The 25,796-nt window shown below is 42.0% G+C and overlaps 2 protein-coding genes across 2 annotated transcripts; one reads left to right on the top strand and one right to left on the bottom strand.

The window, feature by feature from the left end:
• The first annotated feature begins 358 nt into the window (after positions 1-358).
• On the top strand, positions 359-14,260 carry TMEM185A (transmembrane protein 185A). Its single transcript, XM_075720617.1, has 8 exons — positions 359-440; positions 3,103-3,279; positions 4,478-4,685; positions 7,491-7,574; positions 8,491-8,667; positions 9,007-9,130; positions 10,954-13,234; positions 13,879-14,260. Exons 1-7 carry the CDS (start codon positions 403-405, stop codon positions 11,196-11,198), a joined length of 1,053 nt encoding a protein of 350 aa, XP_075576732.1. The 5' UTR covers positions 359-402; the 3' UTR covers positions 11,199-13,234; positions 13,879-14,260.
• Positions 14,261-15,382: 1,122 nt separating this feature from the next.
• Positions 15,383-17,417, bottom strand: EOLA2 (endothelium and lymphocyte associated ASCH domain 2). Its single transcript, XM_009480600.2, has 2 exons — positions 17,165-17,417; positions 15,383-15,782 (listed from the first exon to the last, which is right to left on the bottom strand). Exons 1-2 carry the CDS (start codon positions 17,415-17,417, stop codon positions 15,565-15,567), a joined length of 471 nt encoding a protein of 156 aa, XP_009478875.1. The 3' UTR covers positions 15,383-15,564.
• Between the last annotated feature and the right edge of the window lie 8,379 nt (positions 17,418-25,796).

Below are 25,796 nucleotides of genomic sequence, written 5' to 3'. Positions count from 1 at the left end.
GGGCCGCCCCCTCCCTTCCCCCGCCGGGGAACGGCCTCGCCAGCCGCCGCCGCGCCGCGCCCCGCCGGGCCTGGGCCTGGGCCAGGGCCCCACGCGAGACCGGGCGGCGGGGGCCGAGGGGGCGGTGTGGGGCGAGGGCCCGGCCCCGCTGCTGGCAGAGCGGCCGCCCCGCCCGGGCGCATGCGCAGCGCTGCCCCTGAAGCCCGGCCGCGAGGGCCGCCCGGTTCCCGACGGGGCAACGCCGCCCTGGGGGCCCGGCCGGCGGCGCGCGTGCGCGGGGCGGCGCGGGCGGCCCGGTTCCGGCGGGGGCGGGGCGGCGGCGAGGCCAGGGCAGGCTCCGGTGGCGGCGGCCGCGCCATGCGTGCCTGGTAGAGCGCGGCGGGGGCGGAGGGTCGAGCCGCGATGAACCTGCGCGGCTTGTTCCAGGATTTCAACCCCAGGTGAGGGCGGCCCGGCGCTTAACGGGCGGCCTCGGGCCGCGCCGCCGCGTCAGGGCCCGTTCGGCGGACGGCTGCCGGCCCGCGGGCCGGCGGAGCGGCACCTGGCCCGGCCCCGGCGGCTCCCGGCCCCGGCGGCTCCCGGCCCCGGCGAGGCGCTGCTGCTGGGCGGAGGCTCCGCTCGCCCGCGCCGGTAGCGGGACGCGTCCGGAAGCGGCGGCGCGGCGGGGCCCCAGCCGCCGCCGGGACGAGGCGGAGCCGGCGGCGAGGGGCGCGGGAGGAAGCCCCGGCCGGGCGCGGGGTCGCCCGGGGCGGCAGCCGGCTTCGGCAGCCGTAGCCCGGGAGCACGCTGGGGAGCGGCGGCCCGGTCCCTGCGCGGTGCAGCGGCGCTCGGCCTGCGGCGGCCCGGGCGCACGGCGGGTCCCTTCCCGGCGCCCGGGGGTGTCGGTGCGTGCTCGCCTCGGCTGGCCCTGGATCCCGGAGGCTGCGAGCGCGGCCATCCGTCACCCGGCTTGCAGGCCAAATTCCCATCATCTTTGTTGTTTTCTTATGTAACTTTCTCAAATTATTCCGAATCTCATTCTGTTTGTTTTTTTTTTTTTTTTTTAATTTTTCGACTTGGTGATTTAGGGTGTGAAGCTTTATACTGGAAAGCAAAGCTGCCTTACGCTCCCACACCGGCATTCGGCGTGTGGCAGAGGCTCAGCTTGTGCAGGTGTGAAGGCATCGTGCTTAGCCGTCCTAGTCCAGACGTGGAGAATTGCTGGTGGTTCTTTATTCTGGTGGTTCTTTATTATATTTATACTCTCTTACAATTAACGAGATGATAGTCGCTACAACTTGGCCTTCTGCTGTCTTGCCAAGCAAGTACGGATACATGTAACTTAGAAAGAAGCTGAGAGAACGAGTGGAATTTTACCGGTTTCGCTGTTACCTGGTATTGTAAGACTGCAGAATAAAGGCCTGCAAGTAACTTGTGCAGGGTGGCGTGAAATACTGAGAGTCCTGGAAAAACCTTGCTTGTGAAAGAGGCCTTACATGACTGCAATTACAAAAAGCTGTGTTCAGTCGGTTGCTTAGACAAACCGAGGGTAACCAATGCTTCAGGAAATGCATTGTTGCAGAGAGGTTGAAATAAACAATTTAAATATGTGTGGTTGGAAGTAATGGAAAAATAGGAACAGAAGTTCCAGAGCCTTATAAAGTTTTGTTGCTGGTGAGCAATGCTTGCAGCTTATTTGGATGCCGTCTAAATGACGACTGAGCAGGCTGCATGTTGCACTTGTGCAGATAACTTAATCTTGAATGTTTCGATGTTTACTGGAAGACTCGGGGAGCACTGGTATTTTACCACGTGGCATTTTACTTCTGTATTTATTGAGGGGCCAGAAAAAGTACAGATTGCGCAAATACTGGATGGAAAAGCATGAATAGCTGAGGAAGCTGAGGGATCTCTTTGTTGCTGTGAAGTGACTGTCATTTTATATCATCCTATCCTGAGGCAGTCTTATCAAGCATGCGAGGAGATAGAATAACGCAATAAAACTGCTTTTTCTTACTAAGGGGCAGCTAAGACACTTGTTCTGAATAGAGACAAAGCAGCTTGCTACCTGAATGAGGCAGTGCCGGTCTAATGAATGTTTTATTACTTGATGAGAGTGAAAGTGGGTAGTTTGAGTTGTGCTGTTGGAGTAAGGGTAGTATTCCAGACTGCTGCTGCTGCTTTACTCTGTACCAAGTATTTACTCTGCTCCTTAGGTTATCTGTGTTTTAAGATACATGCAATTACTTCACTGAAGTGGTGTTGAAGCCTAATTACGTGTTTTGTACAGCAGCCCGTGATCCTCTGGTGAATGGGTGGGTGACTGTTCCCCTTCCTGTAGTGTGAGGAGATAATGTTCCGTGTAATTATTTTGTCTGACTTTTGGTGGTACAACCAGTTGCTGTGCCACTGCTCTCAAGTATTCCAGATACATTTATTCATTCTTAGGTTGACTAGTTTATAAAATACATCAACATAACTATTTTAAATTTGTAAGCACCATCCTCAGTGTTCCAGTTAGAAACTTCACTCTAGAATCAGTAACTTTGTTAAAAGTTTAACGTGTGGGGGCTTTTTCTATAACATTGCTTTTTTTAATGGAATGTAAAAATTTTAAAAAAAATCTCTGGAGTCTGCCTTATTACAATATGTAGTAGTTTTTAATCTTTAGTTAAAAATAGTGTGGATGAAGATACATAAATTATGAAACTTGATTTTGAGTGTCAAAAGCCGTCTCATTTGTTTCGTATGAAAGAACACATTTTCTAAACCCATGTACAACTGGTCTATTTCTGAGCCTCTAATAGTACAGCTCCTGACTGGATCCTTGTGGGAGGGAACTATTTATAGATGTCCATTCATTAAGTTTGTCATGCAAGAATGCTTTTGATGTGTTCCCTTGAAGCAATGGTTTTATAAGTGAAAGAGATGACATATGGTAGATTTATGATGAAATATTTGACTCTCCAGAACTGATTTGATTCCTTGCAAAGTTTAACACACATTTTCTGTGAGGAGGTAACCTGATTAAATTTCAGCTATGACTGATTTTCACGTTCTCTACAAAGTTTATGTTGAGTTGCCTACCTTAATTTCTGACTGGTTTTTTTGTTTGTTTAATAGCAAATTTCTTATTTATGCCTGCCTGCTGCTTTTTTCTGTGTTGCTCTCTCTACGTCTGGATGACAAAATTCAATGGAGTTACTGGGCTGTATTCGCTCCAATATGGCTCTGGAAGTTAATGGTGATTGTTGGTGCCTCAGTGGGAACAGGAGTATGGGCCCGAAACCCACAGTATCGGTGAGTCGAGGATATTTATTTTGCAAAACAGAGGGAACATAATGCTTTTTCTGTACTGAATCAAACTAATAAATATGCATCTTCATATGCACTAGGAATATACTATATTTAATTGGATTATTTTCTAAATCAGTTTTCTGAAATGTACAGATCAGCCTGAAGAATGCTGATTTTTTTTTCCCTTCCCTCCTTCGTGTGTACATAACCTCAGTGAACATATGGATGAATAGTCAGTGATTCTTGAATATGTTAACATAGAGAATTTTTGCAGACTTTAGTTGCAGTTTTATAAGAAATGTTCAAGTAGTTTAATACACAAATACAGGCAAATGCATTACATTTGCAAAGGAAGATGTTTGTGGGAACAAATTCTGTAAATTCCTTTTCATTTTTGTCAGTTGTTTAACATTGGTATTTTAATTGTCAGTCCAGGGTAAAATAACTTTCAGACCTTTAAATATGTCAGTGTTTGCTTTTTTTGGTAATCCAAGTAGGATGTGAATTTGAACATGCTATGGGAAAAGAAAAACTACCTGAAAAGAAGTGCAATAAATTCAATCCTCTTTTATATCTATGATGAATACTAAATGAAAAATTTTGTGCACAGGTCTTGTTCTGATACACTATATTGTGTGGCTCAGGTCTTGTTTGCCCCTTCTAGTAATGGTTCTACTTTTGTAAGAAAAAAGTGTGGTTTCTCTGTGTATGCTGTTATTTTACAGGCATCTTATTTTTTAGTAATAAGGAGTATTCTGTTGCAACATGCTGATTTTGGTGAACAAAGAAATTCTGGGGAAAGGTGTTGATTCAGTGAAAGCTGGTGCAGGAACCAAACAGATGATTTTAGACTTGGCTTATTTCCTAACAACCTGCATGATATCTGAGCGTTTACGTAGTAGCGAAGAAGTCCTGTTTTATCTGCACAGTGATGGAATCCTTAGAAAATTTTCAAGTTGTAAAAATCCCAGTGCCCCTTTGAGTAAAATACTTTAAATGTGCAGCTTTATGGGCAAGAAATCCGGTTTCATCGTCAGGAGTGTAGTTTAATAGTGGCTATTTAGGCATCGTGTACATTTGTTAAAAGCACGTGTTAATATCTGAAACTTAACAGTTGTAAGCAAAGTGTCTGGGGATGTTTGCAGGATAGCGTGCTTTCTTAGTGACCAGTGAACTGAATGCTTCTTTATCCTCTCTTTAGAGCAGAAGGAGAAACCTGTGTGGAGTTCAAAGCGATGTTGATTGCAGTAGGCATCCACCTGCTACTGCTGATGTTTGAAGTTCTGGTGTGTGACAGGATCGAAAGAGGAACCCATTTCTGGCTTCTGGTCTTCATGCCCTTGTTCTTTGTATCTCCAGTGTCAGTTGCAGCTTGTGTGTGGGGATTCCGACACGACAGGTCACTGGAGGTAACACTTCATTTGTTATGTGTGTAAAACGTGGGGCAATGCCAGACTCTGTATCAATTTGGTTACAGTTCATCTCTCAGTAAAGCATCATAGGGATGACTGCATCAGTTGAATTAATTGTTTGCACTGACCTGCTAGAGTGAAAAATCAGGATTGGGAATAATATAATTTTTTCTAATCTCTTCTACTTTTTTCAACTACCAAATTGCAGCATGGTTTAAAACCTGCCTTTTTATTATTGTGTGTTAAAAGAACTCACCACAAACTCTGCAATATGGACTAATACTAGACACTAATATGGAAAATATTGAAGAAAATTCCACTAATAGTAAGCACTGTCCCTCAGCAGAATGGAACTTCCAGAGCCCTAGATAATCAGCGTTGAAAATTTCTTACTATCCCAATCTGTGTGCTTAATCTTTAAACTGGGAATGCGGATGGTAGGCATAAAACAGTAGGTTTTTATTTTCTGCCTCTATCTTCTTTCCTCTCTAACTCACTTCTTTTGGTTTTGGAAGGGTTCTAAAGATCTTCTTGCAGTTGTGGCATTTTTGCAATACATTTAGAATTCTTATTCAATTGACTTTTTTTTGAAAGGAATTTTTTTTTTTTTGCTATATCCTCAAACTACCCCAATGACAACTAAAACTCTGATTTTTAGATGAGGTTCAGCTTTTAATTTCAAGGGAATAGTTCTCTAACATTAGCATAAGCCAAGTTTGTAACTAGAGAGAGAAACATTTTTGGTAAGTGATTGTTAGGATGGCTGGTAAACCAATACCTTAAATTATTGATTTTAAAATATTGTAAGTAGAATTTCATTTTGCAGAGTTCTAGTCACTGTTAACCATTCCTAAAAGTAACATTTGTGTGGAAGTACTTGCCTTCTACTGGATGATGCTCGATTACCTGTAGATTTACAGATGACTGCACAGCTGCTAAGTACTGGCAGAAAAAAATTGAAACCATTCACCCCTAAAAGGCAACAGCTGTCTCAAAGAAAATAAGTTATGCAGTTGAACTGTCAACTCTTTTTTTTTTTTTTTTTCTTCTTTTGTCATCTTCACTTAGTGCTGTTTTACTTTGTTTTTACTCTGGGAAGATTCCATTATTTCCCTTTCATTTGCTAGAAACATGAGGGGCCTGTTTTTAATCCAGGATATTAATTTTTGGCATGAGTAGTCAAAGTAGCTGTTAATCTATTATTACTTTCATAATTATTTAATCTGAAAATACATTGTCTGCTTGTTCCTATTCTGAAACCGATTAGGTGATTGGTAAGTACATAGTGGGGTTTTGTCTATATATCATGGTGGGCTCCGAAAAAGCTTTGTTCTATGTGTTACACTATTTTTACAGTCAATAAAGCACCATTTATTTAAGGTATATTGCATTCATTAAATTGTGAGCCTAGTCACTCCAAATATACGTGCACTTGCCATGTATAGCTCAAATGCAACTTGATTCTCAAAATTATTTATAGCAATTGATCGTCTGATTTTGTTTTTTTCCCCTCTCTGTTTTGCTCTTGCAGTTTTCAGGTTGCTTGGTCTTATGCTTGAGCATGGGTTTTTTGGTGGTTTATTCTTTGAGAAAGCCAGCGGTACAAAATTATTTTAAATTTAGTTTTCTAGTCTGTTTAAAGTAACCTGTACTTCCAATAGTGAAGACTTAAGTGCAGTCCCTGAAGTAGGCGAGTGCCTGCTGCCTGTTGGATTTTTGACTCCCTGTACTGTGAATTTCAAAGGCATTTATCCAAGAGATCATAGTACACAATCATGGATGTTAGTGAAAAGTAGCATGTAGTGTCTGCCTTCTGAGAAATAGTACATTTCAAAGATCCCTTAAGTTCCTACATGTGTTTTTTTAAAATGGAAAATGTTTCATACACTCTTACAGCTCTTAACACTCAAGAGCTTCAGTTAGTCTTTTCAAATAGTAATTCTCCGTTTGATCTTTGAAATTCCTACTCACGTAGGGCTGCCCGCAAACTTCAGAAACAGAATCATGCCAAGTCTGATGGCATTTCATTGTTTCACTTTGTTCAAGCTAGACACAAACTTGTTTTTTTTTTTTTTAAAGTATGATTTAGGGTTAGTTCTCATAGTGGCAAGCGGGATATGTGAAAAGCTTTCATTAACATTTCTAATTAGGAGTATTGCTTTTCTGTATTGCCTCAAAACCCAAGCATCTTCAGTGTCCTTTAAAATATCTCTCAATTACATAGTAAATGATTGAATTTGGATGTCATCTTCCACTATTCTATGTATTTCTTCCCCCTCCCTTCCCAGATAGAGCTGGGACTTCTAAACTGGACCGTTGGTAGTTAAACCCATGTAACTTTCATCTTTACGTTACTGCAACTACTAAACAATATCTTTAAAGATAAATTTTGTCACTTTAAATTGAAGGACTTTTTACTACTTGTTAATTTAATTCCAGCAGTATTTCTTATCTGAAGAAAACAGTTGAAGTTGTTTTCTGATGCTTTGCTTTTTCGGCCTGATTAGTTTGGCTTTTCTTATTTCTCTAATCACTCTAAGTGTTGCAGGTAGTGCTTTTATTTCATTTTTTTTAAATACCAGGAAGGTCTTTCCTCAAGAGACAGCCCCGTGTACAGTTGCTCTGTTGGGATCACAGCCTCCCAAATTTAGGGATGCTTAGTAATGTCTAATGTAAATGCAAATGATGTTCTATATCGCAGTGGTAAGCATGGAGTCAGAAAAGTCCTTTGACAGATTCTTTGGCTATCTCGGAAATAGCTTTATCATGCTAAGAGTTAACTAACATATTCTCTTTTTCTAGCTGGAAATCTTGTGTTCAGTCAATATTCTACAGTTCATATTTATTGCACTCAGACTAGACGAGATCATCAGATGGCCATGGCTTGTATGTAACGAGTGTTTTCTTCTTATCCTTGTTTAAATGCTGTATTTCATAAAGATATTTACTATAGGGAATGGTTAATCTATGATCAGAGTCCATGATCACATTTTTGCCTGCTTAACAATCCTTCACTGAAGGTTTGGCATTTCATTCAGTGGTCATGGGAAGCAGAGGCTGTTCTTTGGGTGTTTCGTCCTTTGGGGAGAGGGACGTGCCATCAGCTGCAATTAATCTCTGATCAGTTGTTGAAAGAGAGATCCTAACCAAAAGTTTCCAGTGGGAACACTAAACTAGCCATGAAAGTGATTGGTAAGTTAGGTAATGTGTTGGTAAATGTGGTGTGGTAAATAACTAGTTTTATTTGTTGTGTTGCCATGCATGTAAAGTCCATTTATTGTGCAAGTGGTCACTGTCAAAACTGCTGAGATCTCCCGTCTCAAGTGCCAAAAGCGCTCCTTCTGTGGATGGGCTTTTGTAAGCTACAATAAAACTGATAATCTGGCATGATTATGCCTGTCCTATTTTCAAAAAAAACTAGGAAAAGGATCTAATTTAGAAACTGTTTCAAGTAAGGTGTCCGGTGTAGAAAATAGTTGCTAAAATCAATTTCAAGTACTAAAATCACAGAAGTCTTATTAAAGTTGAACTGCATTGACTTTTTAAATTGCTTCAGCTTGATGGGGTTTACGGAGCTAACTGAGGAACCCCAAAGAGCTGATATGGCTCATAACAGCACATGTGATTTGTGAAGCTTTTCTGTTAGAGATTATGTTAGTCAAAGAGCATTGGACTTCTTGATTAGACTTAATATGTAGACTTGCTTTATTTAAAAAACCCACATCTGAAGCAAATCAAACTGATAAAAATGTATCACTGTTGGGATGGGGGGGGAAAACCAGTTAATTTCTTTTTCTTTCAGGTTGTTTGTGTTCCACTCTGGATCTTGATGTCCTTTCTGTGTCTAGTAGTGCTCTATTACATTGTCTGGTCTGTTCTCTTCTTGCGCTCTATGGATGTGATTGCTGAGCAGAGGAGGACGCACATAACAATGGCTGTCAGCTGGATGACAATTGTAGTTCCACTGCTCACATTTGAGGTAGGAAAAAGCATAACGAGTTTTATGTATCTTGTTCTTTTTTCAGTGAGTGATGCATGTTGCTGTGTCTCTTTTGAACTTACTGAAACAAGAATACTGCTTTTTGTTTTGGAAAAAGTATTAACAGCAAATATGAAAGAAAACAAAGAATTCTGTTTCTTTGAAGTTTTTTTTTTGAGTAAAATGTGCATCACATTGGAACTGTAACTACATGTTTCTGTGGAGGCCAGTTTTCACAGATGTGTGAAGTTAAAGATCTGAGATCAGCATATGTTTTAAGAAGCTTGAAAGTGGGTGTTGCAATTAAACTGACATTGTATAATTTTTTTTGCCATTTAGATCTTACTAGTACACAGACTGGATGGGCATAATTCTTTTTCTTTTATACCCATCTTTGTTCCTCTCTGGCTTTCGCTGATAACTTTAATGGCAACAACATTTGGACAAAAAGGAGGAAATCACTGTAAGTATTTAAAAATCATGGAAACAGCTTGAAACTCAAGGCTTAAATGTATTTCATTAAGATTTGTATTTTCAAAAAGGGCGCTTTTGTGTATATTCTCTCATGAAAGAATTCAGATGTCTTACTATTGTTTTCAGGTGATTTTAGTCAGTTTTCAGTGTTTATCATGTCTCCTACTTCTTTACTTATTCCTATAAGAGCATGACTTCTGTTTGGGCTCAACTTGAAATCCCAATGGGATTTTAATTGTAACTTAGCCTTTTACCCTTCCTTATTTCCCTGGGTTTCATTCTCATGGGACGTGACTGGGTCTTTCTACTCTGGGGTCTGAAAATAGTGTAGCACCTACCATTTTTAATTAGCATTTGTCCTAGTAGCCTGAATTAGTATTCTCTTTCCTCTTTGGTCGGATAGTGCCCTGTGCTGCTTAGTTGTAACCTCAGTTGCCTGAGTGGCCAGTGTAGATTTACTAGGCTTTTATCCATGCCCCCCCTCCGCCTCAATTAGCACTTCCAAAAGGAGTGTTTGCACTTTCAGCCATCTAATGTTACTGAACCAGTGCAGATGAGTAGCTCTACCCATCCACATTGCAGTTCATGTTCCTTATTGACAAGGCAATAAAATTTGTTAGGATTTTCAGAGTTGAAAGGAACCAGCTGTGATGTTCGTTACATAAACTCACTTCAGGTTTGGTACGATTGTGGAGTATATTGAGAATTTATTTCTTTGGTCATGACTAAGCTTATTTCCATACATTTAGTTTACTTTTGTTACTGCATGGAAAATTGTTACTGGTGATTTTTTTTTTAAATGCACGCCCTTGATAATTGATGGCCAAATTAGTCTTTTTGGAAAGCCATGCGTCCATTTTGTCTTCTGTAGGGTTAGTAAATGCTTCTGTAAACTTTTAAAAAAGACTATTCATCTGAAGTGAGCCTCAGAAGACTTGCATGAAAATCCACCTCTGAAGTCCTAAGCAAAATACACCAGTTGGCCATGAAGTATAATCTCTGCAAAAAGATGGGCTGTATGGGATCTTCCCTGGCAAATGCTTAATACCTTGCTTTCATTCAGTGTGAAAGATCTGACGTGGGCAGGCTGTTCCTTTTAACACTGAGCTTTACTATTGGTTAATAGAGGAATGCCATCTGCTGAATTACAAGTGCTGCTTACTTAAATGCTCTCCTTCCAAGTCTTTGCATATAGCAAAATACATGACAAACGCAGAATGGATACTGTTTTCTAATCTAGCACAGGTAATCCCAAGGATGAGATGCTCCTGGCATCACATCATATTGGGCTAACAACAAAAGTATTTGGGGGATACTGAATATGTATCTTTACTAATCTGTGTCTGCCTGTGCCATCACATTCCCTATGGTACTGTAACCTATATGTATCAAACAAAAATTGGCATGAATGTCTTCCCATGTGGCACTGATTGCTTTGAGATGCAAAGTCTTTTGTGCTCTTTCTCTGTGTCCTGATGTGACCTGACACTGCTTAACATGTGAAATGAAACGGGTTCTTGCTGTAGTAGTGTAGCTGTAATTTATACACATGGATAGACACACACAGACATGCATGTACAGACGTGCAGAGGCATGCAAATGCATGTGTATATTCTATATGTATGCCTGTGTGTATAATCTGAACTGTAATGTTATTATATGATAGGTGTAAGTAACACATTGAGAAACAGCACTAACAAATTTTATATTGTTCATATGCAAGCAATCAGGAGAACTTAAACGCGATTGCGTAATCTGCTTAATTAAATTTTCATTCTGTTCTGCAATAATGTGAAATGACTTTTCTTTTAGGGTGGTTTGGAATTCGCAAAGACTTTTGCCAGTTCCTGCTTGAAATTTTCCCATTCTTACGAGAATATGGAAATATTTCTTATGATCTTCATCATGAAGATAATGAGGAAACAGAAGAAACGCCACTGCCCGAACCACCAAAAATTGCACCAATGTTTCGAAAAAAGACTGGAGTGGTCATTACACAGAGTCCTGGAAAATACGTGATTCCACCTCCCAAGTTAAACATTGATATGCCAGATTAAGATGACAGTAGCATATTACACTGGAACTGGGAATCAGCAGACAAATGTATTTCATCTCATGCCTTGTCCCAATTACTTTAAAATAGGTATTGCTGAATCAGTGGCTTGGATTACACAAATGGGAGATCTTGAAGATAATCTGAGAGCTTTTCCAGAGATACGTGGTGGTCTAATTTGGAAACCTTCCTAATGGGTTGGTTGCACGCTTGCCTGTATAGTATTTATATGAACATTTTAGCAGTGTAATATATTGTTTAAAAGTCTTGTGTACAGTATAAGTATTATCTAAAAGTATTTTTTTAAAAACCCTGTATGAAATGCCTATGCTATTCCAGGTGTCTCTTAGCTCCTAAATATACACTTGATTCCCATGTCTGTTTTAAATGCTTTGGGGATGTCTTAGCATCGTACCTCTTTACTTCTCTTTCTGTTCAGCCACAATCATTGTCATAACCACAGAGGCACAGGAGTGTTGCACTTCTCAGGCAAGACTGGAAAGCTTTTCTTGGGAGAAGTAGAATGTATAGCAACTTACATCATGTTTTTGAGTTAGCTATATAAGTTTTATTGAAGTAGTTCAACTCTTGCACTGGCTTGGGAGTTAAGTGTTGCTTTTGTTGCTTTCCCAGTTTCATGTTTTAATTCTTGAGCAGCATGTACACCATTCTTCCATTAGACTGGCTGTTTAATAAGCTGCTCCCTCTTCCATTGTGTGTGCAGTCTATGCCAGAAACATTGGTAGTAGGTTTTACAGCTGCTAGAAATATCACAGCTTGGTCTTCACTACCAACTTTGTGTTGGTGTAAATGATTAAACTTCTCAAGATGGGAACTCATTGATGTTGGTATAGCATGTTCTGGTTTGAAGAAAGACCTCCTTTGACAGACTGTCTTGGACTTCCAGGCGCTTTTAAGAAATTTAGTCTTTGAAACCTGTCCTCCAGTAGCTTGCAACAACAGATGTTGGATACTCCCACATCATTGCAGCTGCTCTTTGTGTTTAAGTGAACGCACAGTTTAGGTAGCTTAAATATGACGGGTATTTCCTTAGTGTTAGCATGGCAATGAGATAAGAGGAAAGAGTGTACAGATATTTCTGTATGTGTGAAAGGTGCACACCTGAAAAACTTCAGAGATGTGGTGCTTTCACTCCTAATGCTGCAGACCTCCCTCTTCCTCCCTGTGGACCAGCTACTGGCTGCAACCCAGCACAGCACTGTCCAATTACTACATCTAAAATTTCATTGCAGTTTTATTTACTTTTTGGCTCCTGAGACATAAAATCTGTAAATGAAAAGCAAGTGCTATTTAGCACTTACTGCTGCCACTTCACATCACTAGGAAATGGACGCTGCTCTGTGATGTCATGGCAGCGCAGCATGGGTGTCATATGATGTTTGAGAATTCTCCCTTGGGATTCTCAGTCAGTTGGTCACTTCCTTTCAGCTGCCTGTCTGGCAGGACAGTCTAGCTGCTAAGGTAGATGGCTTCAACTGAAAAATTTACTCAAACTGAGAGAAAAGAATTTAAAATGGAGCTTTCCTCATCGGGGAACATCATGCAATTCTGTTCTGGCCAGGGGAGTTAATTCGTCAGGCTCGACTTCTCTCCCTCCAGCATGCGACAAGAGAGCAGCTGGTGACCCTGCCTTTGGACCTCCAGTAGAAGAAAAGTCTTTACAAACTTTGACTAAGCGACCCCGGTCAGAAAGAGGGCGTCTGAATTCATCTGAGGAGAGCTCTAGCAAAGGCGATGCCTCTACACGCCTCAGCTTTCTGAAGAAGCTCTGGGACGTTGTTGAAAGCGATCGGTTTGAGTCCCTTTGCTGGGGGGGACAACGGGAAGTGTGTAGTGATTCATGAAGAATTGTTTGAAGAGGAAGTACTAGCAAGGAGAGGACGTCTGAGAATTTTTGAAAGTGAGAGCATGAAAAGCTTCACTCATGAGCTCCGTCTGAACGGATGCACCAGAAAGCTGTGGGATTTTCCAAAATCAGGCTCGCGCAATGACTTGCTAGCAGAAGAAACAGCTGTGGAGGTATGTTGGATGCAAACTAACACTCGGAATATTCTAGGGGGACAGATTTCTGTTCCAGTGAAATAAGCCTTTACTAAACAGGAGACAAGGATGGTAGCAGATGTTCTGATTGTCATTTGTTTCTCAGCTCACATTCACGAGTTTGAATGTAGAAGTGCTGATAAAATATACGTTGGCTATTTCCAATGACTTTGAACACATAAAATGAAAAGATATTCTCATCGTATCGGGATTTTTTTTTTTGTATTTGCTATGTGTCTTGCTGTACCAGATGCACAGTTTTCTTGTGGCATTTCCTGAAGGCTGAGATGGTACATTCCAGGATCATATAGTTACCTACATGTTCATTCCACGCTAAAGTTTCTGAAAAGTAATGGTATTTGGGTTTCTAAATCAGTCTGTATGCTTTTGAAAGTCCTATGCTTCTCTGCTACCAAGCAGCAAAAACACAAGGCTGGTTACTACTTCACAGGACTGTATTGCACCCTTTTATTCAGCCTGAACTTCAGGTTTAGAATGCCCCGATAGTCCTTTTTAACATCCACATTTTTCTTTTGCAGTTAAAATTCTTAGTTCTCGTATCTTTGTGACAGTCTCCAGTCTCAAGGTGGTGGCAACTCACTCTTTTTCTTTGCATGTTTTAGTTTCACTTCTACTACAACCCCAATTTTAGAAGACGTTTTCTGCATCTGCTAATGAAGTATAAGTGAAGCTTTGGTCCAAAAAATCAAACACCAGCAGGACTTCCACTGGACATGGATTTGCATGCACACCACCAGAAAAGAAGAGCAGATGTGGAGCTTGCATGGGAAACCACTGCTGAGGAGGAGAGCGGCCTGTTCCCAGCAGGTCCAAGGGAGAACTTGCACACCTCTGCACCCAGGGAGACCGCCCCTGCCAAGCAACGTGCCAAGGCAGCTACAGGAGCCAGACGTGCCTCTACGCCTGCGCGCACCGCTGCTCTGACAAATTCGGACCCTGCGGCAGCAGCAGGCAGGGAGCAGCTCCGTCCTCTGGCCCCCTCCCTTCTGCCGCAGCACAGCAGCCCCGGCCCGGCTGGCGTCCAGGGTGCCGCTGCCGCTTCACCAGGTCGCGCCGCGCCGGCCGTGCCCAACAGTCCCTTTGCTCCAGGGCTGCACCTCCCACCTCTCCAGCTGTGCTGGCAGCGGCCGCTGCTCTGTCTGCGCCGAGGCCACCTCGGGGCCAAACTCCACCGTACCACCACTGCCCGACTGGCACTCGTGGTGCAAACAGGGGAGCTGCGGGCAATGGCCTTGGACCCCTACCTGGGGCATGCTAGGTACCTTCCACAGCTGTTGTAGAAGGGAATAGAGTCTCCTAAGTGTTCCAATAAACTATCTGAATACAAAGTCAGTTGTCCTGTCCTGTTTTCATAGCCATGCCTGTGCCTGGCCTTGGGCCTTGCTCCAGAAAGTCAAAAGGATTTTCTTTGTAATGCAGGGTGTGAATTTTGAAAACCTCTAAAAGTGCCAAAATTAGCAACTCCTATTTGCTATTCTTCACGCTTGTCTTTAATTCAGTATTAGATTTTTCAAAGCTTACTAGTATTTTTCATCTTAAATCAGAGAAAGAAATATAATACTCGCCTCACTTAATTTTGTGTAAGCACCTTCTTTCCAATAAAGGCCTTTCTGCAAAGGCTGTCAGGTCACAGAGCTGTGTACTGCAGACTGTTCCCCCCATCACATGTACATTTAAGGTACCCAACCTGGGAATGAGGAAAATCTGGTCCTTGCAGAAAGTTTTACATGTACAGCACATAACATACACCAGGCGCAGAAACCGCGTCCAGCAAGTCTCTGCCTCTCTTGAGAAGCCCCTAGCGCTGGCTTTATCTCAGATGATTTCCTTCTCAATGGTCCCACAAATATAAGGTTCGGAGTGGGCTGTGAGACAGATCTCACATTACTGATGGCAGCCTGCTTTCAGGCACCATTTTTCTGAAGGGTCCTACAAACTCTTTCTTCCTCATATATAGTCAGAGATGCATGCATCATATAATGTGGTTGTATTTACTCACATTTTATATTGTCACACAATCCATTAACCGTGTCTTTAAAAAAGTCACATTTACTTAAGAGTTATTTATATAGGAAAAAATCTAGTAAACCATTAATAATTTCCAGTAATGGTCATAAAAATTACATCTTGTTTATTTTGCCTCAAAAGAGCAGTTCTTCAAATGTATTTGCTATTTCAAAGAATTAGTTTTGGAAGGCAATCCTAAACAACTTGCTGGTATTCAAGATGCTGACTTGTGAATTACAAGTTTGCATTTAGGCAGGAAAAAGACTAGTGAGGGGCAACACCTATGCTTCCAAAGGGATCAGTTCTTCAGGGATGTCCACCTGCCACACACCTTTTCTCCCTCTGGCAGGAATTGGTTCCAGGAGCCATCTTGGATTTGAAACAACAGTCAAGTATTTCTGTTCTAGATTACTGAGGATGGCTTTGTTTTCCAGCTCCAGGATCTTTTCAGGAGGCAAGTTTTCTGGATATAGTGATGTCTCTCCAATGTCAATTAATCCTGTATTATAAAATTAAAATACACAATTAATTGGCTGTTTGATCTCCTAGAGAAAAGTTTTCCAAAAGTAAACCTCCCAGAGGACATACAAAACAGCTGGTTTGTTACCAGAACACAGCATGAAGCACATACACCTCAAACCAGTGTCAGTTGCTGCAGAAAATGGCCCGTGTGACTGGACTTAGGTCGGTGAAGAAGAGGTAAAGCATGCAGTTGTAGTATTTACAACTCAGTGATATAGAATTCTGTTAAAAGAAGCCTGCATCTAAGGAGATACTGCTGCTACCAAAACTTGTGAGCTACATTTGGCCTTGAAACAGCTTCATTAAAAAAAACCACCTCTCTCTGCTCCTATCAGGACACTATTAACATTTAAAATCGTTAAACGATATGGAAATTCCTGCTCTCTGGCACCCTTTTAATGTCATGAAAGGGAACTTCTGTATTGCTTAATGATTAAAAACGTTAAAGATGAAAGAAGCTTTGATACCTACTCCACAATTTAGCGTGCAATTTATGTCAAGGTTACAAATCTGCATGTTACGTAGTACCTAACAATTTTCAGCACTGTTTAACCAGAACAATTTTTCAGTGTATGTATATAAGTAATTTGTTGTGCAGGAATAGCTGAAAATATTCAAATGAGAATGCAAGATAGATGGTGTAAGAAAAGATACTCACAAGAAGAGAGTGCAAAATGAGTGCTGGATAAAAACTTTCTAAGTATACACTGCAGCAGCATACGTTGTATTTCAGCACAATATAAGCCAAGACACACCACTGCATCCTAACTTTGTGTTACAGAAACAAATTTCTTCACTGCCCAAACGACGAGAGCAATGGAGCATTTGCAGAACTGAAATGAGATTTATGTAATACGCTAACGTGACATGCAAAGCGCTGCAACATCATGACTTCACCTGGTGACGAATACTGTAAATGGTTTCAGCAAGAATTCCTAAGCTCAAAATGCAAAAAGCATGGAACAGACATTTATTATCATGCAATGAAACAATACGCAACCCACATTATACTATCTTACCGCATGACGAGTTAGCAAAAATCAATTTTATTTCTTGCACAGAGTGAGTGTATTTTAAAAACTGAGGCCTGACTAAAATTCTTTATCCTCAAGGTCAAAGATACTTCACATTTCCAACACAATCACAAAGAATAAAGTTTATTTACAACTTCCCTCACGGACCTCAGCTTACAGGGACAAGGAATTGGAATAGCCCCACAGCCGCAACTCAGGCACCGCTCCTTCGAAGTGTTACGGGAACGTTCTAATGAGCACAGCTGTGTAAAGCAGATGTGTATTGGACTGAAGCAAGTTAACGGACTGAAAACTTGCTTGGAAAATATAATCCCAGGTTGCTTACCTGCAATAACTCCTCTGCCAAATTTCTCCCCTTTATCCAGCAAATCTTGCACTTCTTGTGGCGTCATACCAAACCTATCCAAAAGAATTGCTCTCCACGTTTCATCTTGCCAGTCCTTAACAGCTATATGAATAGCGACGGTGCAGTTCGCGTAGTCCGCTAGCAAAGGACGCCAGCGAGTCTCTACTGTTTTGACTTTGTTTAAAACTAATCCCGCGTAAGGTTGTCGGAAGGAAAGGCAACCGAACCTCATCGTTTTCCTCGCATCCGAACGCGCTGATCTCCCACGAAGGCACAGACAGGCTGCGGCGAGGCCTCGCCCAGGTGCCTGCGCCCGCGGCACGCCAGCCCCCTGCCGAGCGGCCGCCCTGACGGCGGGGAGGCCGCGCCAGAGCCAGCTGCGCGCTGCCTGCGCGGGGGGCGGATTTTCCGCTCCGCGGGGCCCCGGCTGGCGGAGGCCGCCCGCGGGCCGCGGGCACAGGCCGCCCCGGGCTGCCGCTGCCAGAAACCGCCCCGGCCCCGCGGGGGCCGCTGCGCCGGCGGGCTGGCACCCCGCGACCGCAGGCAGGGCCTCCGCGGGCGGCAGGCACGGCGGCGCTGCCCGCCCCGGCCCCGCAGGCCGCGCTCGGGAGCCGGCTGCTCGCGGGGCGGGAAGGGGTTCACAAGCCCGCTCCCGGAGGCGCGATCCGCCGCGGCCGCGGCCACCGCCGCCGGCAGCGCCCGCGGCCCGCTCCCTCCCACGGCGAGCGCCCCGCCGCCTCACGGCCGTGGGGGCCCCGCGGCCGCGGCCGCTCCCACCTGGCGCCGCCGGCTCCGCACCCTTCCCTCGGCTCGCGGGGGGCCGGCGGGCCGCGCTGCCGCCCGCTCGGTGCCGCGGGGGGCAGGTGGGAGGTGGGTGGCGGTCGGCGGCGGGGCGGGGCGGGAGAGGCGGGGGCGGGCGGCGCCGCTGCCGCCGCGTGTGGGCGGTGCGGGCTGCGGCGGCACGGGGGGGGTGGGGGTGAGGGCCGGTTCCCGCCCTGCGCCTCCCCCGCGGCCGCCGGGGCCTGTCCGCCGGCCTGAGGGGGCGAGGCGGGCCGGCGGCCACGCGTGTTTCTGTTTCTCGTTGGTTATCCCGCGGAAAGCGCGGCGGCCTCGCACCCGGCGGGGAGGGAGCGTGGCGGTCCAGGCCTGGCGAAGGCTTTCCGCAGGAGCGTGGTGCCCGCGGTGTGCGGTGGTTGCTGAGGGGAGAAGGGAGCCGGGGCTGCGCCGCAGGAGGCTCCGCTGCTGGGGCTGCCTGCGGGCCCTGGCTCTGGTGGCGGTGGTGCTCGCTGCCAGAGGCCCCTGGAGTAAAATGGCGGCAGAGAGCGCGGAGCGGCACTGCCCGCTGCAGCGCGGCCCCAGCTCGGGGGTGTGCCGAGCGCCTCGCACCTCTAGCAGTAACTAAAAGCCATTCGGCACATAAAAGCTCGGTGCTCTCTTCCCTCCGTGCTTTCTTTGGCCAGTAGCTCATTTTGGACAGAATTGCAAAAGTGTTTTTGCTCAACCCTACTGCTTGGGGAGAATCTCGTTTGTATACTGTTGCCATCTGAAATGTATATTTGGCATCAACATCTTACCTTTCTAACACAAATATTTTGAACAACACAGTTACTGTTTGACAACAAAGGTTTTATCTGTGCTGGTCTCGTGGTGATCCTGGCTAGGCCATCCCTGGCAACAGGGAGCAATATGTAAAGGCCTGGTGAACACAGTAAAAAAAGGAGACCTCACAGTAAATGGTAATTTGGAAAAGGGGGTTAAGAGAGATGTATGGTCCCACTGTATTTGTTCAGTTTTAATGGGGTAACAGATACGTATTTTATGTGTGTTTTAACAGAGTTCATTTCCAACACAGACAAAGTGACCTTATTAAGGCAGACCGTAATGTGGAATAGCGAATGGCTGTGAAAATGGCTGCTGATGCAGCAAGTTGAAGAGTTGAGATCCTGCCTGAATTTCTCCAGGTGTAGAAGGTAAAAAATGCAGATGCATCTGTGTCCAAACAGAAGTCACAGGAGTGTCTTACTTCCTGTAGAGCCCCATCTATCAGTTGAGGGTTATAAATATGAGAAGTATTTGGGGAGTTTTTCCATGCACACAGCATTGTAGAGGAAGAAAGCAGGGAGGAGGGAAAGGAGGAGAGAACATTCACAAAAAGGATTTGAGTTTGCACTAGAAGTAAGGAGAGACAGGCAAGAGACCAAAGGAAGAAAACTGGGAGAGATGGAAAAGAAAAATTAGTGATATTTGTAAAGGGGAAAGAGAGCAATCACCAACATCAAATACTGAATTTGAATCCTGGTTTCAGTGACTTAGAATTTCTCCTGTGCTCTATTGAACCACATCTTTAAACCATGAGAAATCTCAAAATTATTTTAACAATTTCAGGAACCTCAGAGGTGGAAAGAGAAAAGTGACCTGCCAGAATTCTGCTGAAAGAGAGGTGGGCTGTTCCTTTACTTAAGAAAGGCAGAGGAACTTCATACAGCAAAAGGTAAGATTAAAGAGATTTTTTTTTTGTCCAGGTCTATGACTTTGTGAATAACAGGTATTTGTCAGTAAAACTTTGCCCGTAACCTTAGTATTCTGTAACTGCACTGGACAGCATGGTTAGATGATTCTTTTTTCATGATAATCACTTCATACAGCTTTTATGATAGCTGTTTTTGGTGTACACTTCAAATATACCTTGACTGAATGTTGTGTATTCTGAAGTATTTTATGGCTGATAGGCTTTAGCTGTTGGGACCTATTTTTTTCTTATTACCATTTTCTGAAACTCCTACGGTTCTCATTACCCTTTTTTCCCCTGGATATTTCCAATATCTTGTTCAAAATGTTCCACATGGAGTCATTCCAGTCCTTTACACAATGCCATAATAACAAGAAAAATTAATAGATGATGTGAATTTAAGGTCATTGTAGTTTTTACAGGGTTATTATTATAAATGTTCTTTGGCTTTAAGCTATTTCCATCTTGCTAGATGTGCATGGTTAGTTGAGGAACCTGTTGAATCTGTTTAGAGTTGCAAGTATGTAATGAGCTTTCATGCTTTTTTGGTATTCACTTTTGGTATTTTTCCACTGCATAATTACATTTTATGTGAGGGTTGCTTATTTTGGGGAAAATATAGGCCAAATTTTTTTCGTGTTGTGTAAGTGTTAGCTTTGTTTTATGCTCATATAACTTATAGCAGGATTTGTATCATGTCTTTCATCACAAAGTACATTTTTTCTTGATTTAAGCAAAAATCTCCAAGGTACTTAAAATCTCAAGTCTAACAGTTCTAAATAAAATGTAAATAGCACAAGAGTTGTGTGGTGCTACCAAAAGTGAATAAATACTATGTTGAAAATATCCTGTCAGAAAATTAGCTTACATGGTTTGTAGAAACCGCGTCCGATATATTGTGACATTCACTGGAAAATTTAAAACAATCTATAGCAGCACCTAAATAAGGCCCTGAAATTATTAAATTTTGTGTATGTGTTCAGCCTTTCGTGTGATGAGTGGTAAACTGACTTTAGTAGATTTCCTCGGGATACAAGATAATGATTTGAAGTGTACAGCAGTGAATATGAAAAGAAATTAATTCTGATCTTAGCAGATGATCAGCTTATGCTTGACATCTTCGATGCATGTAATTGTTTTTTGGTCACTGTGGCTTTCACGTGCTAACACCAATCCCAAATTATCTAATCTTGGCACAGTACCTCACATGATGATAATCTCAACAACAGGAAATTCTACAAGTTTGGTCTATACTTCTGTGATGAAGTATACTTCATTTCAGTGTCTCTAAATTCGCTTTCCTTAGGGTGTCCCTAATTTTAATTTTGATAGAATAAAGACTGCATAATTCCAATTACAGAATGTGTTACTGCTTTCTGTGGAGCTAAAACAACACCTAGTACAACATTTATAAGGACTCGGGTCTGATCTCATCTAGCTAGGCACGCATTGCTGTGTTTCGTGTCAAATTTGCTTAGTAGCTGATTTTACATGATTCAGTACACAGCAATAGGTGCTGGGATATCTTGGGTCAAAATCAGGTCAAGGTACTTGATCAGATACAGTTCATTTCAGAAGTGGGTAAAGATACGGTGCGGTATGTTCCAGGATATTGGAGTCAAAACTGAAATTTCAGCTGTTAATAACCTGTGAAATACAATACAATATAATTATTTGTATTAAGTGGTCTCTTTTTAATAATCGAGATTCATGAGAAGCTAGGATATGTTGACATATGAACATCCATTGCATTTTCCTGCATTTTAGAACATCAAACAACGTGAAGTGTGATGCTGTGACTCTGTATTCTTTTGGCAGTAATTCCATCTTAAGGAATTCTACCAACCTTCTATATTTTGCCCCTTTTCCCTTAATTTTACTCTGTCTTTCATTCTAATATTGTAGTTTACAAAGCTTCAGTACGTGCTGGAAAATCAGCTTCATATTATTCTCATACCCAAATAAAGAACCTCTAATATGTGGATGAACTAAAATACTTGCATTTACCACACTGTTCTATATTTCTTTGTGTATTTTGTGAGAAATGATGACTGTCTTAAGTGTTTTAGTAAACATATCTCCTGTTTCTTTAGATTCTCTTATTTCCAGATTAGTTGCAACACTTTGCTGAACAATTCTCTGAAAATGTGAATCTCTGGTTCCCTCTTCTTTTTTTACACACACCTCACACATCCCCTCCCCTCATGCGTAGAGTACATTTCTGGTTTCTAACACATCACTGACATTACCATCCTTGTCAAAAGTTTTGGCATTGTAAATAATCAGTAGTCATAGTTTGTTGGTTACTTATAGCAGAGTTTAATGAGTTTTCTCAGTGTGGGTAGCTTGGAGGTAAAAATGCAGTTGCATTTCACTTATTTTCTCTTACGCAGGTTTCAGTATGTTTGCATAACAGGTTGTGTGTATATGACGGATCTTATATAACCACATATGCACTGTTTTTTTTAAAGACCCAACGTGAAAGCATAAGGTAGAGTGTGAGCACTAGCCTCTATTTCTTGTTTGCAGTCAAATATACTGCCTTTTGTAATGGTATGTCATAGTAACTGTATAGTGGTATGTAGTGGCTAATATACTAGAGGGTTTTTTCTGATTTAATTAATGTAACTTCTTGTCCATATCATGGTTTCTGTGCAGAAAAAAAATCACTGGAAAAAAGGGACAAAATCCACTTTGTCCTTTGTTTATCAGTATTAATGGAGGTAGTGTCATTCGAAAATCGAGTGTGTTGCTGTGATGTAAGAAAGCCTTGCTTTAGAATTAGCTCCATAAATCGAATTAAAAAGCATTATTTCTTTCATACAAAACAAATACACTTACTTACACTTACGAAGAGTGCAAGGAAACTTCCTGGCACATTGCCAGAAATTAAAAATAAATCTGATGTGCTTTGACTATGCTAGGTGTTCTTTTCTGTTTGCTTGCTTCTGTTCAAGCAGTTGAGCACCTTCTAACTTCAAACACTTGAATACGGACAGAATAAATGGCTTCAGAAGGTACCTGCAGCCACATCTTTTTAAAAAGTGCTTTGGGTGATATGGAAACATGTAAGCAGGACAAACATGAATTGTGAGATAGAGATTTTAGAAGGATCCATTTCTGGGGTCAGATAAATTAACATTTAAAATAGCTTCTACTCACATAGTTGCAGTCTAGGTGGAAACTGCAAAAACTCTCTTCAGATCTTACTTTGGTTATGGGAGACATTAACTTTTTTTGAGCATATACATACGAATTTTTGGCAAAGGGATGGGTTTAGTCACATTCCTACTGAGGATGCATCTGAAGCTGCATACATTGCTTATATAGCTTTGCAGGGTATGCAGTGGAAGAAAGAGCCAGCAGTTCACATGTACTGAGACAGACTAGATGTGATGCAAAGTAGCAACAGGGATTTTACTAACATGCAAGTTGAACTCCTAAGCTTCCATCATAGATGAGGATTTTTTTAGCCATTTCATTGCAAATTACTTGGCTTTTTGACTGGATGATAATTTATCTCAGAAAAAAATAGGACATGCATAATACCTTGGTGAGTCTCTGTGTACTTAGAACATTATTTCGGTCATACTCATGTTGCATTCCAGTCTCTGACTTTATGGCACCTTTAGTCCTCAAAAGTTGCCACAAGTGCCCGATTTTCTTACTTGTCTGGGATAAGGAGGCAAACATTGTTTCTCTCCAGAATACATTCTGATTAAAAAGTTTTCCAAACACTGGTGTTATAATTTGGAGCTCTTACATAAGTGGGGTCCAAAGATTTCTGATAGGCAAATGTCTTTGCTTCCTGAAGCTGTGCTTATTTTTCTGTGTTAAAGTAGCTAAATATGTATCTAAGGTACCACTCTTTGCACTTTTTTTTGAATGGAAGGTTCTTCTCAGTACTATTCAGTGTGCTAGACACCCCTAAACCTCCCACTCCCCCCAACATACGCAACGGCCTGCCCTGTCCCTTTTACATCAGGTCTTGCTGCTGAATTTTGCATGTGTTTGAACTGGGCGTCAGTTGTGTGAGCATGAGACAGGTCAGGTCTGCTGGTGAGTTTTATCTGCTTAATGATTTATTTCTAAACTTTAAGGTTGCTAATATTCAGAGACCATCCTGGCTCTTCTGCTTTTCTGAAGGTTAAAAGAAGGTTGTAACTAGAGGCTGAACACCAAGCTAGCTGATTGAGAAACATCTTGTGTAGCTCTCTGTAGCAATCTTTTTTTGGTTGAGATACGTGGCTTCATGCTGAGGTAATCTGCCGGGGAAGGAGAGCTTGTAGTAATGAGCTCTCCTTCCCCTGCTCATTATTATGTCCAATCCACAGGCAGCTCTGAATGCAGTATGTGGCTACATAAAACATTTTTAAAGATAAGACTAACACCTTTGTATGGCCATGGGTCCATGCCCAGGGTTCATGCCCTCTAAAATGCTGATTTTTTTTTTTTTTTTAACAAATCTGCACTCCTGCGATAAAGGAGGTAGGTACCCTTACTTCATCTGATTGATGCTGTCCATCCAGCTTTATAATTATTTCAGTTTTTAATCTGTTTTCAGATGCAAGGTGTTACTAGAAGTTTTGAAAGATCATTTAGAGCTATTTCTAAAAGATGGAAAGTTTGCACTACCTGTGGCAGCTAAAATATGAATGACTTCCTTTGTTTCCTTAGTAACATCTACCTTATGTGACACTTACAATGCTTAGGAATTCTTCAACAAGTTCTGCTATGTTTGGCTAAGTACCTTTTGATTCTGTCTCATCAGGAGACACTTAAAGAATGAGGACAAAATTAATTGCCTCACCATTTTGAATTAATCACAAAAGATATTCCTCAGAAGACCTACAAGAAAAAGAATTCATGTGCAGAAGCAAATGCATGCTCAAACTGTCCTGTCTGTTCTTTTGTCACTAAAACATTACTTTTTGGCTATTGATAAAACACTAATAAAAATGGAAAATGCAGTTTTCCTCTCTGAATTCAAACTAGCAAACTAACTAACTAGCAAACGCAGTCTTCCCTGAGAGAGGTCCCTCCACCTCAGGGGTCATTACAGTTCTGTTTCTTCTTGGCTTGTTTTGGTTGGGTTTTTTGGTGGGAGGTTTTTTGTTTGGGTGATTTTTATTTGTTTAGTTTTGGAGTATTGGTGTCAATATAGGCTGTGTTAGAGAAGGCACCAGTAAATGGTTGTTACTGGGAGGGATGTTACTAAAAGAAAGATGTTGCTTCTAGCTGATACAGGTTGTTTTTCTGTTCTTACTGTCTGAAAATACTTGAGATAAAATGGAAACTTACAAAACAGATGTGCATATAGATGCCTGGATAGACTTCATGTGCATGTTTATGATCATGATGGTTAGAAAAACACATAAAAGCCAAATCTAGAACTGATTGGTTTGCTGGGTGATGGTTAAAACTGGTTTTAGCATTCTACATAAGATTTAAAAATAGTTAACTTTCAACTTGCTCTTTCTAGTAAGCACATGTGTGTATATTACTTCAGTGAGTTTTGTGGGTTTCACTGCAGTAATAACCTTTTTGTCTGTTTGTGGTTGTTTTTATCTATGTTTTTTCTTATATATATGTTTTGAATTTTTAGGTCATTTTAAAATACACCATCTCATACATTCTCTGCATTTTCTTTTGTTTTCAGGATTTTTTTGTGTATATTGGACTTAAATGCTCTCTTAATTGTCAGGTGTCTTGATTTCCCTATTGTCCCTATTAGCAAATACAGTATAGTTTCATGCATGTCTAATCAGATGAAATGTTACTTTTTTTCAAGCATACTTTCAAAGGTAAAGCAGTATACTGTCAGTTATTCCTACAGTGTTAATGTAAATGTACACTGGAGTACTCCATATTTTATTTTAATCATTAATCAAGATGTCAAATGAACCTCATTTCTAATATGTCAGCAAGCAGAAATTAAAATAAAATATAGGCCGATTTTGTCCAAAATCTGAACATATCTTAGTTATCAAAGTAGTTTTGAATTGAAGGCTTATCCCCTTCATTGTAAATAAACTATAAAATACCTTGTATTCTATCACAAAAACAGAGCTCAACATACAGCTGAGCTCTTAAATAAGAGAT

This window comes from Pelecanus crispus, chromosome 13 (assembly GCF_030463565.1).
Source record: "Pelecanus crispus isolate bPelCri1 chromosome 13, bPelCri1.pri, whole genome shotgun sequence".
Lineage (NCBI taxonomy): Eukaryota > Metazoa > Chordata > Aves > Pelecaniformes > Pelecanidae > Pelecanus > Pelecanus crispus.
Note: the sequence above shows the minus strand (reverse complement) of the source record. Positions and strands in the feature narration are given on the sequence as shown.

Excerpts from the sequence above, each read along its gene's own strand:
- TMEM185A (XM_075720617.1), top strand. The coding sequence starts at position 403 with ATGAACCTGCGCGGCTTGTTCCAGGATTTCAACCCCAG. Across the intron at positions 4,686-7,490 it reads GACACGACAGGTCACTGGAG|CTGGAAATCTTGTGTTCAGT; the intron begins GTAACACTTCAT and ends CTCTTTTTCTAG. Across the intron at positions 7,575-8,490 it reads TCATCAGATGGCCATGGCTT|GTTGTTTGTGTTCCACTCTG; the intron begins GTATGTAACGAG and ends TTTTTCTTTCAG.
- EOLA2 (XM_009480600.2), bottom strand. The coding sequence starts at position 17,417 with ATGAGGTTCGGTTGCCTTTCCTTCCGACAACCTTACGCGGGATTAGTT. Across the intron at positions 15,783-17,164 it reads TGGCAGAGGAGTTATTGCAG|GATTAATTGACATTGGAGAG; the intron begins GTAAGCAACCTG and ends TTTATAATACAG.